We start from the raw sequence: 19,001 nt of genomic DNA, 5'->3' as shown, positions 1-19,001 counted from the left end.
GTCTTCTCTCACCAGACTCGTGTGAAAACCGCGAAGTCTCAAAATGAACTATTTAGTATAGTTTGTCCTGGGATGCAAACAAACACGGCAGCAACTATCAGGGGCTGCTTTGAACATGTACACGTTGGTAAGAAATGAAGGAACGTCTGTTATTATCTGGATCCAGAGAGATATACTATTACGATGAGGCACCAATTGAAAGATTTCGGTGTCATCATTTTTGGAAACTTTACAAGATCTACCTGTATCGATAAAATCATAGCAAACCTCTGTAAACACTCAGAAAAATTATTCAGAGCACTTTCAGAAATGTATATCACGACGATTTGCTCGCTAGGAGTGCCACTGATTATACCGATGGCAGATTATTGCTCGCTAGTATTATCCCCATATCAATCTAGCTGTGTTCATGTGGACAGGACAGAGGGCGCACCAGGTTAATAATTTTCATGGCCTTCCCTGCTCTGCTAGACTGAAGGCAATGGAACTTAAAGTGGCATCCAGCATAGGCAGGAACACTTTAAAATTCCATACGTCTAAAAAAATCAATGTGGGCTCAGTTCCAAATCTTCCAAGATGCTCATTAAGGCCAGAAACTTGTACCCTTCAACTCCAGCTGCTTTGCATCATCACCTGCGGAAATTGCTTGGCCATGATTTGTTTGCACGGTCGTTAGCCTATTTAACTTGTGTCTACTGTGATGATCAGCCCATACACACATTTTTAAGTATAATAAAATTAGACAAGTTCCTGGGTAAACTATCACATGAGTCATTTCTAACTCGACGTTCAGTTCTGAAGTCAGTTCCGACATTATTGCTGTTCATAATAACCACATAAAGGAGCGCAATGATAATACATTCATTTTCATATAGTTTCCCAACCTTTTGTCTCTCAGTCCCCGCTATAACTTTCCGGAAAAAAAACTTATGCCCCACTAATGGCAGAAAAAAATTTTAAAAATTATAACTTTATACTCAATATTCTGTTAATTAATGAGTATAAAAATCTAACTAACATTTATTGATTTAAAAAGAATAAGTGAATCACTTTAGTTAAATAAGAACTTTGTGTCTCATTGTCAAAGGAATGTTCTTGAACCCCACGCCCACACCCCACAAAAATTTTCCCAGGCTTCACCGGTTGGGAATCACTGTCTTCTTATATAAATTGTCTTCAGTAAACCTGATCTGTCCCACAGAAAGCTTTTCTCCTCCTGGTGCCTGTGTTGGTCATATACATGTTAGTCTACATGTGGGAAAGCAGAGTCGTACTCACTTTACCAAGAACTTTCTTTTTGTAAGTTATCAGCAGACTTTTTATCATATTTAGTGATGACAGAGATAGGTTCTTAGAAACCCTTTTGTAATTTGTATTGGTGAAGACTGTGCCTTCCAGAAAATATTTTCTTTAGTTTGATACAGTCGGCCATTATTTGCAAGTCTGAGTAGCAAAAGTAAGAAATTGAAACTTAAAACATTAGACATTTCGTTCTGTTCAAACTGATTTCTTCTGAACCATGCGTAAATCAGAGTTAATTTTTTGGCAGAACATGGAGTTTCATTTCAAATAAATGGAGTTATCTTGAAGAGCTTATAGCTTATTTTGCCCTTGAAACTATGATCACTGTAAACATACCAGAGGCCATTTTTCAAGCATGAATGAAGAAGAAAGCAATAACAGAATTTTCATTTTACCACAGAGGTAATGCTACTTGGAATGGGAAGGGCTCGTTGCTTTCCTTTGATTGGCTTCCAGGAGGATTTCTGAACTGGAATGCAACAGAGACTTCCACTTCAACAGTGAATACACCTGAGAGTCATTTGGTCCCGCTGAGGGGTATTGGTGATTCTTTTCTGCCCTTCGAGGAAGTGTATGAAAACAGCACTGAAGAGGCAGCCGATGGTAATCCACCTCTGAAGAAGATACTCTTTTGGAACGATGTGAGTGGACCCATTCAGTTTTCTAAGAAACATTTTATTTACCATTAAAGTTTCCAACGACCTGACAAACTGAGTATGTAACATTCTTTTTTTTTTTAAACGGTGCCTCATTAAGTACACATCTCCGATATGATTTGCATAGAAATATTCTTCTTTCCATGCTTAATTTGCTTTTGAATCCATACTTCAGCCTCATGATTATTTTTGTCTCACTTTGAAAGACTTAAAGTCTTACTATGGCGTCTTCTCTCGCTCTTTGGCTGTTATTGTTTAGACCACTGTTTCTTAACCTTTGCTGACCCCAGCATCCCCTGTAGTAAGGCTTCACAGTCTAGCATCCTCTGTAATAAAGTTCCACAATTCAGCACCCCTAGTAAGGCTTTACAGTCCAGCACCCTCTGTAGTAAGACTTCACAGTTCAGCACCCCTTGTAATAAGTCTCCACAATCCAGCACCCCTAGTAGTAAGGCTCCACAGTCCAGCACCCATTGTAGTAAGGCTCCACAGTCCAGCACCCCATGTAGTAAGGCTCCACAGTCCAGCACCCCTTGTAGTAAGGCTCCATAGTCCATCACCTCTTGTAGTAAGGCTCCACAGTCCAGCATCCCTTGTAGTAAGGCTTCACAGTCCAGCACCCCTTGCAGTAAGGCTCCACAATCGAGTACCCCTTGTAGTAAGGCTTCACAGTCCATCACCTCTGTAGTAAAGCTCCACAGTCCAGCACCCCTTGTTGTAAGGCTTCACAGCCTAGCACCCTTGTAGTAAGGCTCCAGAGTCCAGCGCCCATTGTGGTAAGGCTTCACAGTCCATCATCCCCTGTAGTAAAGCTCCACAGTCCAGCATCCCTTGTAGTAAGGCTCCACAGTCCAGCACTCCTTGTAAGACTCCACAGTCCAGCACCCCCTGTAGTAAGGCTTCACTTTCCAGCACCCCTTGTAGTAAGGTTTCACAGTCCAGCACCCATTGTAGTAAGGCTCCACAATCCAGCACCCCCAGTAGTAAGGCTTCTCAGTCCATCACCCCCTGTAGTAAAGCTCCGTAGTCCAGCACCCCTTGTAGCAAGGCTCCACAGTCCAGCACCCCTTGTAGTAAGACTCCACAGTCCAGCACCACCTGTAGTAAGGCTCCACAGTCCAGCAGCCCCTGTAGTAAGGCCCCACAGTCCAGCACCCCTTGTAGTAAGCTCCACAGTCCAGCACCCCTTGCAGTAAGGCTTCACAGTCCAACACCCCGTGTAGTAAGGCTGCACAGTCCAGCACCCCTTGTAGTAAGGCTCCATAATCCAGCTTCACAGTCCATCGTCCCCTTTAGTAAAGCTCCACTGTCCAGCACCCATTGTAGTGAGACTTCACGGTCCAGCACCCTCTGTAGTGAGGCTCCACAGTCCAGCACCTATTGTAGGAAGGTTCCACAGTCCAGCACCCATTGTAGTAAGGCTTCCCATTCCAGCACTCCCTGTAGTAAGGCTCCATAGTCCAGCACTCATTGTAGTCAGGCTCCACAGTCCAGCATCCCTTATAGTAAGGCTTCACAGTCCAACACCCTATGTGGTAAGGCTAGATAGTCCAGCAACCCGTGTAGTAAGGCTTCACAGTCCAGTACCCCTTGTAGTAAGGCTCCACAGTCCAGCACCCCTTGTAGTAAGACTCCACAGTCTAGCAACCCTTGTAGTAAGGCTTCACAGTCCAGCAACCCCTTTAGTCAGGCTTCACAGTCCAGCACCCATTGTAGTAAGGCTCCACATTCTAGCACCCCATGTGGTAAGGCTCAACAGTCCAGAGCCACTTGTAGTAAGGCTTCACAGTCCTTCACCCCCTGTAGTAAAGTTCCACAGTCCATCCCCCCTTGTAGTAAGGCTTCACAGTCCAGCACCCTCTGTAGTGAGGCTCCACAGTCCAGCACCCCTTGTAGTAAGGCTCCACAGTCCAGCATCACTGGTGGTAAGGCTCCACAGTCCAGCAATCCTTGTAGTAAGGCTTCACTGTCCAGCACCCCTTATATTAAGACTTCACTGTCCAGAACCCCCTGTAGTAAGGTCCACAGTCCAGCATCCCTTGTGGTAAGGCTCCATAGTCCAGCACCCCTTGTAGTAAGGCTCCACAGTCCAGCACCCCTTGTGTGGTAAGACTCCACAATCCAGCACCCCTTGTGTGGTAAGTTCCACTGACCAGCATCCCTTGTGTGGTAAGGCTCCACATTCCAGCATCCCTTGTGGTAAGGCTCCACAGTCCAGCAGCCCTTGTGGTAAGGCTCCACAGTCCAGCACCCCTTGTGTGGTAAGGCTCCACATTCCAGCATCCTTTGTGGTAAGGCTCCGCAGTCCAGCACCCCTTGTGGTAAGGCTCCACAGTCCAGTGCCCTTTGTGGTAAGGCTCCACAGTCCAACACCACTTCTGGTAAGGCTCCACAGTCCAGCACCCCCTGAGGTAAGACTCCACAGTCCAGCACCCCCTGTAGTAAGGCTCCACAGTCCAGAAACCCCTTTACTTACGGTTACTGAGATTATATTCGCTACAATAATAAAAGGATAAATCAAACTGACGTGCAGTATGGTTTATTTTTTTTGCTCAGTCTCCAAAAATGACACTCTTAATATGTGAATACTTATCAAAATCAGTAATAATAATAATAATAATAATAATAATAATAATAATAATAATAATAATAATAATAATAAATTATTATTTATTTATTTATTATTATTATTATTATTATTATTAATAATAATATTAATATTATTATTATTATTATTATTATTATTATTATTATTTGATTGTGAGGCTGTTACATTTTCATTGTACTGCATTTCCAGCACTCCTCAAATTGATTTCAAGAACCACTGGGGTGCCTGCCCAACACACTGTCGTGGTTAGGTATCAATGTTTTATTCTCTCACACGAAAACAGTTCTTCGGTAACAAATCCCAGGGTTTCGGTTTCGGTCGAGATCCTTTCGTCAAGTCCAATTGTCGAATCAGCACTTGCTTCACGACGGCGAACCGCACTATGTTTTCCCCAGAGGAGGTTGATGCAGTTGTCTGGCACGTCAGGTCGCGTGATCAGTCCTTCCCTCCCAAGAGGTAGGAGTTTAGTCATTTCCAGTCAGTCATTAACAGAGTTTAATGAAAAGCGCTTCCAGTTCATGTTATCATTATCGATAACGTGATAGAAACAGTAGATTAATTTCAGTTTTCCATTAGTCAGTATTAGAAATGTATGAAAAGCACTTCAGTTTACTTGATCATTTTCATTTGATTCATTTTTAGGAGCGAATAAAAAATCTTTCTTTTAATGTCACTTTGAGTCCATGGTAATCCCCAACAAATATCCGTCATTATCAGCAATACTGCACTTGGAGAACACTTTCGTTTCAAGTTACCACTTTCTTTCATTATTGGTAATATATGATCAACACTTGTTTCTTGTTGCCAGCTGTTGTTTGCCGTAGAATTTAAAGCAGTTTTATAACCTAAGTACAAGAGTGAAATACTGTTCCTAGCCGGGCGCGATCCTTGGTGAGCTTTTAAATAAAATTAATCTTGTAGCCATAAATAGGATAATAGGATTGCAGTTTTGATATCCTTTATTCTGAATAAAAGGTCATGTATGAGAAGCACCAATAATTTTTTTTTTTTTATAATTTATTTTTGTTTTTGTGGACAGGTCACCTCATACCAGATACATATATTGGGTTCTAGAATCGCCGATGTATGTGTCTGCTAACCTCAAAAACTTAGCAAACGTCTTCAACTGGACCTTCACTTATAGACTAGACTCCGATGTTCCTTGTCCGTAAGTTAAATGTCTTTTTTTTTTTTTTATTTAAACAAACGTCCCCCCGTTGAACGTTGGCTAAACGTATCTTTCGAGTTAGGATGCATGTTTGATGCTCTCTCTCTCTCTCTCTCTCTCTCTCTCTCTCTCTCTCTCTCTCTCTCTCTCTCTCTCTCTCTCTCTCTCTCTCTCATGTCAACTTTTCTGAAAATTTCACTCACACATAAATCATCTCGTTTCAGCTTAGTCTTGCTCAGTGCTGAATATAAATATCCTTCGACCTGTTGTATCCCAAATGTGAACTGTATCCAATGTGATATTTGTGTTTGCTTGAGTTTGATCTTTTTGAAATCACCACAAGTTAGACGCAATTTTCTCCAGTTTTCAGAATAGTGTCGTGTGCATAGCAGAGAACAATCTCCCTAAAACAAGGTTTAGTGAGCGAAGGGGCTTCAATTATTGTCATCAGTATCCTAAAGTAATTCCAACGAAATATGCATCAAATAACATCAGTATTCACACTTTGCAGGTGTAATGTCAACGTCGTTCGTTTCCCCTTTTTGGGGATAATTCTAAGTGACTGACGAATGTAAACAGTGGTAAGATTTACAAACTATATTTACGAAATGATTTTGACGACTTGAGGCAAATTGGTGCGTCCTCCTTTCTCCCTTCCTTTTGACACTCCGAACTGTGTTTTATTCTCATCAGGCTATCGCCCTCAGTTCCTTATGTATGACCAAAACTTCCCAAAGTACATTTATCACCCTTTCGGTTTTTCCGATACCACAAAAACCCACCTCAAAAGCTTCACCTTATTTCATCCATGTGCATTCATCATCCATACTTCACTTCCACAAAGGTCAGTTGGCTCAACAATACCTATATATATATATATTCCACCCTTGTCTTTCATAAACATTCTTTTCTCCTCTAACTCTTCTGTATACATCCTGATGCCTTCTAGTCCAGGCAAATTAGCATTTTTAGGGGAAAAATTAATAAGTATTTGATATTTGGCAGAAATACTCCCCAAGGATCACAAAACAAATATCTGAAGAGTTCCCCTCCGTAAGTGGGGTGCAACCTCCTTTTATGGGGAGAAAACCCCTCGTCGGAGGGTAGCTTTCCGCATATTTACCGATTTTTCTCCAAGACAGTGCGCCGTAAGGATAAAAGGTATAGGGAAAATAAAAATAAAGAATTAAATTCTGCAGAAGTTCATCTCTATGTCTTTTTGCTTTAAATATTATAGTTTCGACGCAAATGAGTCCGAAAGTAGAGGACGCATTTTCGCCGAAATGTAAAATTATGCATTTCGCCCTGACATCCCGTTCATTTACTCTTAAACCACCCATTTCTTGTAAAAATACTATATAGATGCCATTGTAGAATGAAGATAACTCTTTCATTTGGTGTCTTTGTTTTCCTCTAAATATTAAATTAATGACGCAAAAGAGACAAACAAACAAACAAACACGAAATTGTAAATTCCTAGAAATGCTTATCTGTTTATTTCACATCATAAGATTTACAAGGAAAAAACTTGTAAATAAAATTATACTTTGCACATTTTTGTTTCTCAGTAGGTGATTATCATGTATATTTTTTTCAGAGACGAATGGAATGATTTTCAGAAGCGAATGAGTGGAAAATTTACCTTGTTGTCAAGAGATGAAATGTTTTTGCTGCCATAAGACACTAAGTGAAGGTGAAATTGTGAAAGTGCAACAAGGCATCCACAATTTGAGTCGTGTTAGTGAAATCCGAAAAGACGGTAATTTAGAAATGCTACAGAATGTTGGCACTATTGAAGTGCACAAGATATGTAGGCATCAACATATAAAAGAGAAGAATATAGCCAGAGTTGTAAGAAAGAATAGTGAAAAGTCACCAGAAAAACAGCTGTCCTTGAGATCAGAGGAAAAAATTGAATTTCAAAAGTAACTGCTTGTTCATTGGTGATGTATGTGATATTGCTTCAGAAAAGAAAAGGAATGTGCACAAACGCAAAACAATTTCAGACTCTGCTAAACAAAGAAAAGATGAGTGGGGTGAGAAAAATGTTCAAACGAGTTAACAGTGTCATGTGTCTTGTTGCTGAACAAAAGAAGCACGTTATCATGAAGTGTGCTACACTAAGCTTTTTGCACGACATCATCATCTTTGAAAAGAGTTCGTCCAAAGGATGAATACATTGACAGTGCTTTCCCAAACCTGTGTACGTACATTGATGATTCTGAGGAATGTCAAGTCACTTTACACGATTAGAAATCTTGAAGAAATTATGCCAGAAAGTTCATCAGTAACAGAGAGAACATTGAAAACTAAGTTAATGAACACATGTGGAGACCTAATAACGTTTTTTTTTTCAAATGAAGAAAAGACCAACAGTAGTTTGTTTCCGTAGTTCTGGACTAAAATTGATTAATACCTGGTATACAGGGAGAGAAAAAATGTGATGATGATGAAAGATTAAGAATTGTAAAAACTGCAGCAACAATAGTTCGCGAGGACATAAGAACAAGTCCTTACAATACCGCAGATTATCCAGATGTTACGGACTTAATGAAGAATGCTGAAGATGTATTTCCTGAAACATTGCGTGTATTTTTAGACCTAGTTATTCAAAATGATCAAAAGAGTGAAAAAGGAAAAACTAACAGAGAAATGTACAACAATTGCCTGTGCAATAATTGCAGCAACGCTTCCAAGATCATTTTTGTCTTGTATATTGCTTGGTTTGGTTGTGTATTTATTTCGGAAACTTTGCTCTAAAACCATCGTCAACACAGTATCACACTTGGGATTTTGTTCCGCATATAATGATGTCGCACTTTTTGAGTCATCTGCTACAAATTCTTGGAAACCAGATGTAGAAGGAGATTCATTTTGTCAATATGTTTTTGATAATGCTGACTTTAATATGAAAACCTTAATTTGCAAAGGAACTTTTCATTCAGTGGGTGGATAAAGTGCATAACTCCACCAAGAACTGTGCAAACTCAAGAAATTAATAAATTGCAAATCATTCCATTCTCAAACGAGATCGCAGCAGCTGGAATTCAAAGAAAAGAGCATGGAAGAAAAGAAAAAGAAGGTTTGAATGCCTTAAAACTGAAAATTGTGTCTAGCAGTGAAGCTGTACAATGTTTCAACTCCAGCAACAAAGGCTGTAAGGAAAATTTCTCCAAACCCAGTCCTTTCCCTCATGGCAAGGTTTCATGGAGGCTACAACACATACTCATTCTTCTGATAAGTGAAAAATTTTTTGCACCGCCTTTCATTAGGCTACCGCCAACTGAGTAGAATGCAGTGCTAAGTGCTTTAAGCTATGCTGCCGAGGAAACAAAAAAGTCGAAGCAAGTGACGTGCTTTGTCGCTTTGACCAGCCACTCTACATCTAAGCCAAGGATATAGTGTCTTCAAGTCCAGAGGGTGAACTTACCCATGTAATTGTAATGATAGGAGGATTTCATCTCTTGTCTTATCTCAGGTCCATTGGATACATAATGGAGATCAGTGGGATTTCGGAACTGTGGTCATCTGTGTATGGTTCTTCAGCAGTACCCCACATGCTGTCAGGACATGCATATGCTCGGGCTATTAGAGATCATATGGTGACATACTGTGCACTAGCAAAACTCATTCTTCAGAAAGTTGCTAATGGTGACAGTGCAAACAGCATGTAGAACAAGTTCTTTAATCATTCAAGGCCCATCCTCCATCGTTCAGTGCAGTTGAAAGTGATGATGTTCTCAAAAGAATCCAACGAAACTTGAATGAACACATGTCTGATATTTTGGAAAAAGGTAAAACAGCTCAGTTATGGCTACAGTATTTTGATCTTGTGAATGTTGCAATGCATTTCATTGAGGTAGAGCGCATGGGAAGCTGGAAGCTTCATTTAGACTGCATAAGAGCTAAGTTGCCCGTTTTCTATGCCACTGGGCATGTACAATATGCCAAATCTTACCAGCTCTATCTCCAGGATATGGATTCTCTTCCTTGCTACATGTCACACAGTGAGTTAAAAAAAAAATTGCGGCAGATGGGTACTTTACCATTCAGCGTTCAGAAAAGTAGTGGTGTGGTGTATGGTCACATATGACAATAGAACAAACATTGATGAAAGAGTATAGGAGACATCACTAATGGAAGAGGCTTCACTGAAAGTGTTTTGAATAAATGGGTCTTCGGTTTACCTGTAGCTCACCATCTTTGTGAAAGTGTTGAGCAGTTTACTGGCTTTCAGAGCCGCAACAGCTTTCAACATGTTGAATTAAGAGAATCAAGGACTGAAAAAGATGAGAAAAACGTTCAAACTTTTGTCGAATGGCTTCAACGCCATTACCCATTCATCAGAACAGAAGGCCTTGTTTCTGAACAAAAGGAATAATATATATGACAACAAAGATCCCAAATGAAAGAGGAATTGTCACTCTAAAATGTCAGAAATTAGAAGTTTAAGAGTTATTGAAAAAAATATATGAGTGAAATTCATTTTTTTTTACATTTCGGATGAAAATGCGTTCTCTGCTTTCGGGCTCACTTGCGTCGAAACTATAATATTTAGAGCAAAAAGGTGAACTACTGGAAAATTTAATTCTTTATTTTTCTTGTCCCTATACCTTTCATCCGTACAGTGCACCGTTTTGGAGAAAAATCGGTAAATATGCGGAAAGCTACCATCCGAAGGGGAGTTTTTCCCCAAACAAAGGGGGTTGCACCCCCCTTTACAGAGGGGAACTCTTTAGATCTTTGTTTTATGACCGTTTTGGAGTATTTCTGCCAAATATAAAAATCTTATCATTTTTCCGCCTATCCGGCCTTTTTTCGTCTAATTTGCCTGGACTATTCCTTGCTTTAACGCAGGCAGTATTTTAATTAGATCATCAGTTTTTAAACATAAATTTGGATATATGACAGCAGTGCTTGAGCTTTGCCAATGGTCCATCTTCAAGGCATTCTCCATAGTGAGGAAAAGTTGTATTCAAGGTAGAAGTCACTTGTATGGCAGGTATAAGGAGAGGAACTGCTGGTGGATAAACTGCTGTTTATGCATGTTTGCACATATTCAGGGGCTGGTGCTGGCGAATTTGTATATAGTAATACTGTACCCCGAACGTGCGCGATTCGAGTTGCACAAATTCACAGACACGAATTTTTCATTGGAACCTAACTAATGGTCATACACGAGTTTTTCATAGACACGCGAACATTTGCGAACACTGAGAAACCCTGCAAAAGTGTTTGTTTAATTTTTTTATGTAATTTGTAAGTTTTCAAGCTTTTATGTGTAAATTAAATAACATTGAATATTATTAAAAGTAATAATTTCTCTCTCTCTCTCTCTCTCTCTCTCTCTCTCTCTCTCTCTCTCTCTCTCTCTCTCTCTCTCTCTCTCTCTCTCTCTCTTAGTGAGATGAGAGAATTTTTATAATTACATGTATACAGGTATGTTTATTTGTATGAGAAATAAACTTTTTACCTAATAATAAGTGCTAATTTTCAAATAATAATAATAATAATAATAATAATAATAATAATAATAATAATAATAATAAAACTGTAATTACAAAATTCGTATTATTTTAAACAAACAAATTCTTCCCTCCCTTTTGTAAAGAAGGTCAAGGCAAAAGCTGTCAGACATGTCATTTAACATGACAGAAGAAGTGTTGCTAATCAGTGGTCAAATTTTTTTGTAATTCTCTCTCTCTCTCTCTCTCTCTCTCTCTCTCTCTCTCTCTCTCTCTCTCTCTCTCTCTCTCTCTCTCTCTCTTTGTGTCCGTAATAATTCATAAGAAATTTCACTCTCTTAAATAAGGACAACTGTTATCTCTCTCTCTCTCTCGTTCGTAGTTAGCAAGCCTACGAACTACTGTTTCTCTGTATGTCTTTAACTGTACAGTAGATAATTTTAAATTGATCTATTTTTACCTGTACCATTTACAAACTGTAAATGCACCGTTCTAAAACATAGAGATATAGAGCATTTCAGAACAAAGAGAAAGAGACAGAATAAAGTTTTTAAAAACGAGGTTGAGAAGACTTCTGAAAATAGATCAGTGGAATGGGGGAGAGAGTCACACACTCCTATATTCTTACGTTAACCATTTATTTCTTTTTTTAAGGGTGATGTATTAAGCTAACTCTTAAATGAAAATACAGTAACTTTAATTTCATATGAAAGTTAGTTTAATACTGAATCCATCTTTTGATATGTAACCTAAGAATAACTTTCTCTCTCTCTCTCTCTTTCGTTGTTCTCTCTCTCTCTCGTAATAATTCATAAATAATTTAACTTGATATTTCAAGTAAGGACAATATCTCTCTCTCTCTCAAATTAAATTATTTATGAATTATTACGGAGACTTGCGATGCTGCTTTACTTGTTGATTGCTTGTTACTTGCAGGTATAACAGGGTGTACCGTTTGCGAACACCCAGGCCTGTACCTGCTGGGAAGAATTATGCCTCTGGCAAGACGAAGTTGGCCGCCTGGTTTGTCTCTAACTGCGCCACCAGATCTGGCAGAGAAACGTGAGTCAAGAAATCACAGTACTGTATTTTTAAATCTTTTATCGTTATGCATTTTGGGGATGATCGGAAATTTTGAAAGAAGGGTTTAAGTGTATTTTCATCTTTTTTCTGTTACCATCCCTGAACTTTTTTTATCATAGTATCATTTCGTATTTGTAACGATGGGCCATGTGTCATTTTTCAGTATAAAATCTTGGCTGTGCATATGCATTCTATTGTATTTTTTAAAATGTGACTGTCTGTGTGCAACACATGTCACACTTTCTGTCCCATTCGGTGTTGTTGATTTTCCTTGACCACGAAGAAGGGCCTTCTTGTCCTAGATGACTGGGCCGAGGCCCTTAATACTATCCATCCATTACTTTGTTAAAGTGTTTTATTTTCATATAATTGGAAAGATTATTCAGAATTTTCCATTAGCTTGATTTGCACAATGAGGGCGAAATGCATCCTAGGATGAAAAGGTTTCATTAACAATGCTTTGTAATATTTAATGTTTGAGTATCAGGTTTTCTAAGAATTTGATTAGATTCTCTGTATTTTCAGCTGTTTTCAGTATTTACTGTAGAGGATACATTCCTACCAAAACTGTTCCTTTGATGTTGAAGCCCAGATGGACCCATCTGTCCAAATTTGTCGCCGTCACCTAAGGAAAATTAGTAGTGTTAGTGATTTTTCTTCCTTCTATAATGGTATTTATTGTCAGAGATTATTGTGTATAACGCAAACGACCGAGCCATGTCTCTCGAGTCTCAAATAGCGGGTCCTAACGTTTTGATTTAAAAGAGTGAGAAAAACAACAGCAAGACAGCTGAAGAAGTTAGACCCTAAAGTGATGATGGAACTAACGAAAACTAAACAGGCTGTAAGCGGTGCAGCTGGGGCTGAAAGGATGCTGCAAAGAATTCCCAGCCAGTGGTGTAACTAAGGGGGGGCGTGGGTGGAGGGGGTACACCCTGGACGGCACTGTCCGAGGGGGCAGCACTCTGGCATCTTTTCAGCAGCTCTGGTCTGGCATAATTCTAGATTTTCTAGCACATTTCATCTGATTGGAGCACTGAACAGTGATTTATCATCTCTGCTGTTGGACTTTGATGTTGTTATTAGCAAATCCGCTTCTGACAAAGCTCGCAGTGTTTTGTTGTAAATGTGCTGTGTTGTTTTTGTTTTAGTTTTATGAAATAAAGTAAATAATTGAGATGCAAAGACTTAAAATGTGCGTTTAATTTTCAGCACTTTAGTACGTTTTAGCACGGGAATGAGGCAGCACCTTCAGAGTACGCTACTGTTCCCAGTGCTGCCTAGTGTGGGATGTGCGAGGCTCAGTGTTACCATCAATACCTCCCCACTAAAAGGTGGTTTCTAACTTTGGGGTGAATAATCCAGAAAAGATAAGGAAAACAGTTCAAATATTTATTTCTCGTGCCTCTTACATTTAAAAGGCTATAGGAGATTTGGTCTCATAGAGTGACCTTTCAGTTTGATCATTTAGAAATTTATGGGTTAATTTAGCATATGCTAATAGAGTCATTTTTGAAACCTAAGGGTCTTTATAGTGGAAAATTTAATATATACACGCTTTTGAGACCTCTCTACTACGTCGAGCAAAGTTCAGTAAGCCGGCCAGTATTTGTAACGATTGTAAAGTTAGTTTTAGCCTTCAAGAGACTCACAGTCTTTCTGATTATGTGTTTTTTGTTGGAGATGTATCGGATGTCAGAATTCAGAGATATGAGGATATGTATGCGGATGTCATACTCACATGTTCTGCGGATGAGGATGCTGATGCGGATGTTAAAGACTATGCGAATGCTTATATCCACATCTCTAATATTTACTTCGCCACAAATACGGGTGTGGATACAGATGCGGACGTTTTTATTCATCAAGAGCGGATGCGATTGCGGATGGTACTGTGGATGAGAAGCATATATCCAAAACATCTCTAATATTTTACTTCGCCGCAAATACGGATATGGATACAGATGCATAAGCTTTTATTTATCAAAAGCAGATGCGATTACACATTTTAAAAACTATGCGGACACTCTGCGGATGCGGAAGTGTATATTCAAAACAACTCTAATATTTACTCATAAGAGCGGATGCCATTGCGAATGCTCCGTGGATGTGTACCTCCGATACATCTCTTTCTTGTGCATCCTTAGCATTTATTTTCAATGACACTGAAAACGCTCGTGGTCTCCTCAGGTTGGTGAACACGCTCAAGAAGTGGATGAAGGTTGATGTTTATGGACTTTGTGGTCAGTACAAGTGCCCCAGGGGTGGTAATTGCCACAACATGCTCGAACGGGACTACAAATTCTACTTTTCTTTTGAGAATTCCATCTGCAAAGATTATGCCACCGAGAAAATATACAACGTCTTGAGGTAATTCACTGTAATTCACTTGTTTATTTCATAGCTCACTTCACTTGCTGCTTGGACTGGTGACGTCATTCAACAACAACAACTCCGCCCAACAGCTCTCAGACGACTGCAGGAATTATTATTCATTGCCTGAGTTAATGGAATGGAATGGAATAGAAAACTGTAGGCCAAAGGCCAAGCGCTGGGACCTGTGAGGTCATTCAGCGCTTAAAGGGAAAAAGAGAGTAAAAAGGTTTCAGAGGTGTAAGAGGAGGAAGACAAACGTTAGGAGAGGGTGGAAAGTAAGATGGAGGGAAGAATATGAACGGAGGTACAGTAAAAGGAATGAAATGGGTTGCAGCTAGGAGCCGAAGGGACGCTGCAAAGAACCTTAAGTAATGCCTAAAGTGCACCGCGTGAGGTGCACTGACAGCACAATCCCCTAACGGGAGCCTGAGTTGATGTATAGTAATTGCTGTTCTGATTAATGTCGAATTTTTTTTAAGTTACAGTACATGCTGTACGTGTGGGTATTAATAGTAAGAGTATTATGTAAATTTAGCTAAGAAGATCAATCTATCATGAGGTGCATTGTAGGCTCTTTGCAGCTTCCCTTTGGCCCCTAGCTGCAACTCCTTTCATTCCTTTTACTATACCTCCATTCATATTGTCTTTCTTCCCTTTTACTTTCCATCCTCTCGTAACAATTGCTTCATAGTGCAACTGCGAGGTTTCCCTCCTGTTACACCTTTCAAACCTTTTTAATGTCAGTTTCCCTTTCGGCACTGAATGACCTCATAGGTCCCAGCGTTTGGACTTTGCCCTAAATTCTACAATCTGTCTCCCTCTCTTGGGAAGCTGAACTTGTCACGTGTCACACTCGTAGAGGCCTCACGTTTATGATGTTACATTACCTCACCCGTAGCTTGTAAGCAAATGTATGAACTACTTTTCACGTTTGTGGAATTTCTTTCAGTAATTCGGTATTTCATAATATACGTTGACATAATTATGAAAATCATAATAGTCAGGATGACAAATGAGTATTCTAATGATGCATGTGATTGGCGTAACATCTTTCTGGACCTATTCCTCGAAGGACAAAAGGTTAAATGCTAAAATAAATCTGTGTTTGGGCAATTGTTAGTTAGTGCTCACGTAAGAACAAGCAGTGGGGGTGTCACTGCAAGTAGTTGCATTTAGTTCTTATTTCTAGGGTGTAAACATTTATTAATGAAAACATACCCAGTTTGGGTCTAATTGTGGTAATTTGAGGAAAGTAACTCTTCTGTACTGTATGTTACTTGGAGTTTTTCACACTGAATTTCCTAAGTTTTACGCATAATGGATTTCTTATTGCCATGTACATTCGACAAGAAAAGTGAAGATACAGTTTTCTTTAGATTTCGTTCATCAGATTTAATTTTTTCTTACAGAAAACACATAATCTCAGTAAATTTACACTAGAATATGAAAATACTATGCAAATTATATCATATATGTTAAATCTATAAAAACAAAACGTTCAGATACTTAAAAAAACCATGCATGTCAGAAGTAATCAGAATTTCTCAGATGACTTCGTTCATAGAAGATCTAAAAGATAGTGTATGGATATCTCGGTGTAGTACTTTTTATCAGAACGGCAATATTTACTCGTTTTCCGTTATGAACAGGCTTATTATTGCATCATCATACGAGGTAATGATAATTTCTTTAATTTTTAAAGATTCATATTTGTATTTCACGGTGTTAAAGGTCAGCTTCACTGTACACTCGGCAAGAAAAGTGAAGATACAGTTTTTTTAATCTTCGGACATATATTGCTAAATAATGAGGCATCTGGCAACTTTAGAAAGGGGAGCTTCAGTCTTATTGTGTTTGTTTTTGTGACCACCTATAACTTTCAATCACATTCTACGGTTCTGAAATCATTGATACTTAAATGCAGTAGTAAGCTTTACAGTATTCGTTCAAGTTGTAATTTGTAGCGACAGTTTTGAGCAAAAGAAACATTTTCCACATAATCTACGAAGTAACCTTGCACATGAATTTATGACACCACAATGAACGGAATGCTTGCATAATCAGAAACGCGATCTTCCATAATGAAATCAAGAGTTAAATTTGAGCAATGTCCAACGAAAACTTGGGAACAATAATGGAACGAATGCAATGTTATGGAGAGAGAGAGAGAGAGAGAGAGGAGAGAGAGGGGAGAGTTGCTGTTGTGCAAGCCTAGGCCTATATGTACAGCTCTCATTTATTATTTTATTCTTTTAGAGATTGGCAGACTATATTTGTATGGTATGTTTTAGCAATGGAGGAGAGAGAGAGAGAGAGAGGAGAGAGAGAGAGAGAGAAAGAGAGAGTTGCTGTTGTGTAAGCCTAGGCCTACATGTGGGCTACTCATTTCATTATTCTTTTTCTTTAGAGATTGAGCGATACTATGTTTTGTACAGTATGTTTTAACAATGGAGAGAGAGAGAGAGAGAGAGACTATGGCAACGTTAAGAAACATCCAGTTGCTTGCGTTTTCAACACCGAAGTTAACGCGGTACTCCGCACATCATAGAGAACGCTCTTGTGGATTTAAATAGATTGGGTCAACCTGCCTAGCTGTCACAACATTTACTGCCATTAATTTCAGCTGACCTTTAACACCGTGAAATACAAATGTGAATCTATAAATTAAAGAAATTATCATTACCTCGTATGATGATGCAATAATAAACCTGTTCATAACGGAAAACAAGTAAATATTGCCGTTCTGATAAAAGTACTACACCGAGATATCCATACACTATCTTTTAGATCTCTATGAACAAGAAGTCATCTGAGAATTCTGATTACTTCGGACATGCATGGTGTTTTTAAGTATCTGAACGTTTTTGTTTTGCAGATTTAACATATATGATATAATTTGCATTGTATTTTCATATTCTAGAGTAAATTTATCGAGATTATGTGTTTTCTGTAAGAAAAAAAATTAAAATTCGATGAACGAAATCTAAAGAAAACTGTATCTTCACTTTTCTTGCCGAGTGTACATCTAGAGTCCCAGTGTAGGCGACATTCTTCATGAAGCAAATATCTCCAGTTTTTTGCGAAAGTTGTCTGGAATAGTATGTTCTGTAGTACTGGGTACTCCAAGCCATAGCAAGATAATTCGCTAATTTTTAAGTGTTCTGCAATGTTTCTGAGAAAAGTATCATGACATGCCTTTGTCAAAATTAATAAGAACGCAGATTTATAACTTCTTTGTCTGTGGTTAACAGCGTTATTTCGTCAAATCCCTGTCAACCCAACAACCCCTTGAAGATGTATCGTGTAGTTTTAGGGATAGACAGAAACATCACTTAATTCTGTGTATTAGAATTATACTAATAACTGATCTCTTTCTGTGTTTCCTGTTGTCTTCTGCAACTTCTTTCAAATGAACACCATATTGTTAGGAAGTTTGAGTTTCAAGTCAGTGCCCCCTGTAGGCTCGTTCCATATGAATAGGGGTTTATCTTCTGAATACTAATAATAATAATGATACTTTGCTTTCAGGTATAATGTTGTACCAGTGGTTTATGGTCTTGCAAATTACACAGCATTTTTACCTCCTAAGTCTCACATTAATGCTCTTGACTTCCCAAGTGCCGAGAGTTTGGCTAAGTATCTTCTGTATTTAGATAAAGATGATACGGCATACAATGAATATTTCAGGTAAGGTTGTTGATTTTTGACCACAGTTTTTTCTTGCATTTAGAGACAGTATTCAAATGATATATAATTCATGTAAAAACTATGCAGACACCACCCTACTTACGAACATTCAACTTACAAATATTCATAGATACATACAAACGGGATCGCAAATTAAAATTGTGTTCAGAGCGCTCCCCTTTGCTACCCGTAAGTTCAAATTTTGTTTTGTGCACCTGTTCTGTACATACAGTGTATTGTGTTATAGGATGAGAAACGTAAAATACTGTATTGATTTTATATCGTACTGTATATAAGTAGGCATGAAGAGTACAGTAACCAACTGGCAAACAATTCAGGATACAAATGGCCGTCTGGAATGTAACTCGTTTGTAAATAGAATTAATGTCTGCATATATTTTAGCATTAGAATGCATCCTCTAATAAATTTGGCTTTCAAGAAAAGACAACACACCCTTTACATTTTACTTTTAACTGGAAGCGTGGATTTTTACGCCCTCGCAGATTACATCCACATCAAGATGTCCTTCATGCACCTCCAAAGAAGGCCCCACAAATCCCAACTTATCTCCAGCCTCTCTTCTCATATTTCTTACCTTGTCGATTTGGGTCTTCCAACTCTCCTGGTGTCCACAGGAACCCAGCTGACACCATTA

General features: G+C 38.8%; 1 protein-coding gene across 1 annotated transcript in view; it reads left to right on the top strand.

Moving 5' to 3' along the window:
- Positions 1–19,001, top strand: part of LOC136834392 (alpha-(1,3)-fucosyltransferase C-like) — a 128,122-nt gene that overhangs the window by 25,295 nt on the left and 83,826 nt on the right. Inside the window, exons 3-9 of the mRNA XM_067096957.1 lie at positions 1,202–1,299; positions 1,703–1,943; positions 4,817–5,022; positions 5,606–5,734; positions 12,136–12,261; positions 14,473–14,652; positions 18,187–18,345. Of these exons, the coding sequence (XP_066953058.1) occupies positions 1,202–1,299; positions 1,703–1,943; positions 4,817–5,022; positions 5,606–5,734; positions 12,136–12,261; positions 14,473–14,652; positions 18,187–18,345 (1,139 nt within the window). The remainder of the gene's footprint in view (positions 1–1,201; positions 1,300–1,702; positions 1,944–4,816; positions 5,023–5,605; positions 5,735–12,135; positions 12,262–14,472; positions 14,653–18,186; positions 18,346–19,001) is intronic.

This window comes from Macrobrachium rosenbergii, chromosome 53, assembly GCF_040412425.1.
Source record: "Macrobrachium rosenbergii isolate ZJJX-2024 chromosome 53, ASM4041242v1, whole genome shotgun sequence".
Classification (NCBI taxonomy): Eukaryota; Metazoa; Arthropoda; class Malacostraca; order Decapoda; family Palaemonidae; genus Macrobrachium; species Macrobrachium rosenbergii.
Note: the sequence above shows the minus strand (reverse complement) of the source record. Positions and strands in the feature narration are given on the sequence as shown.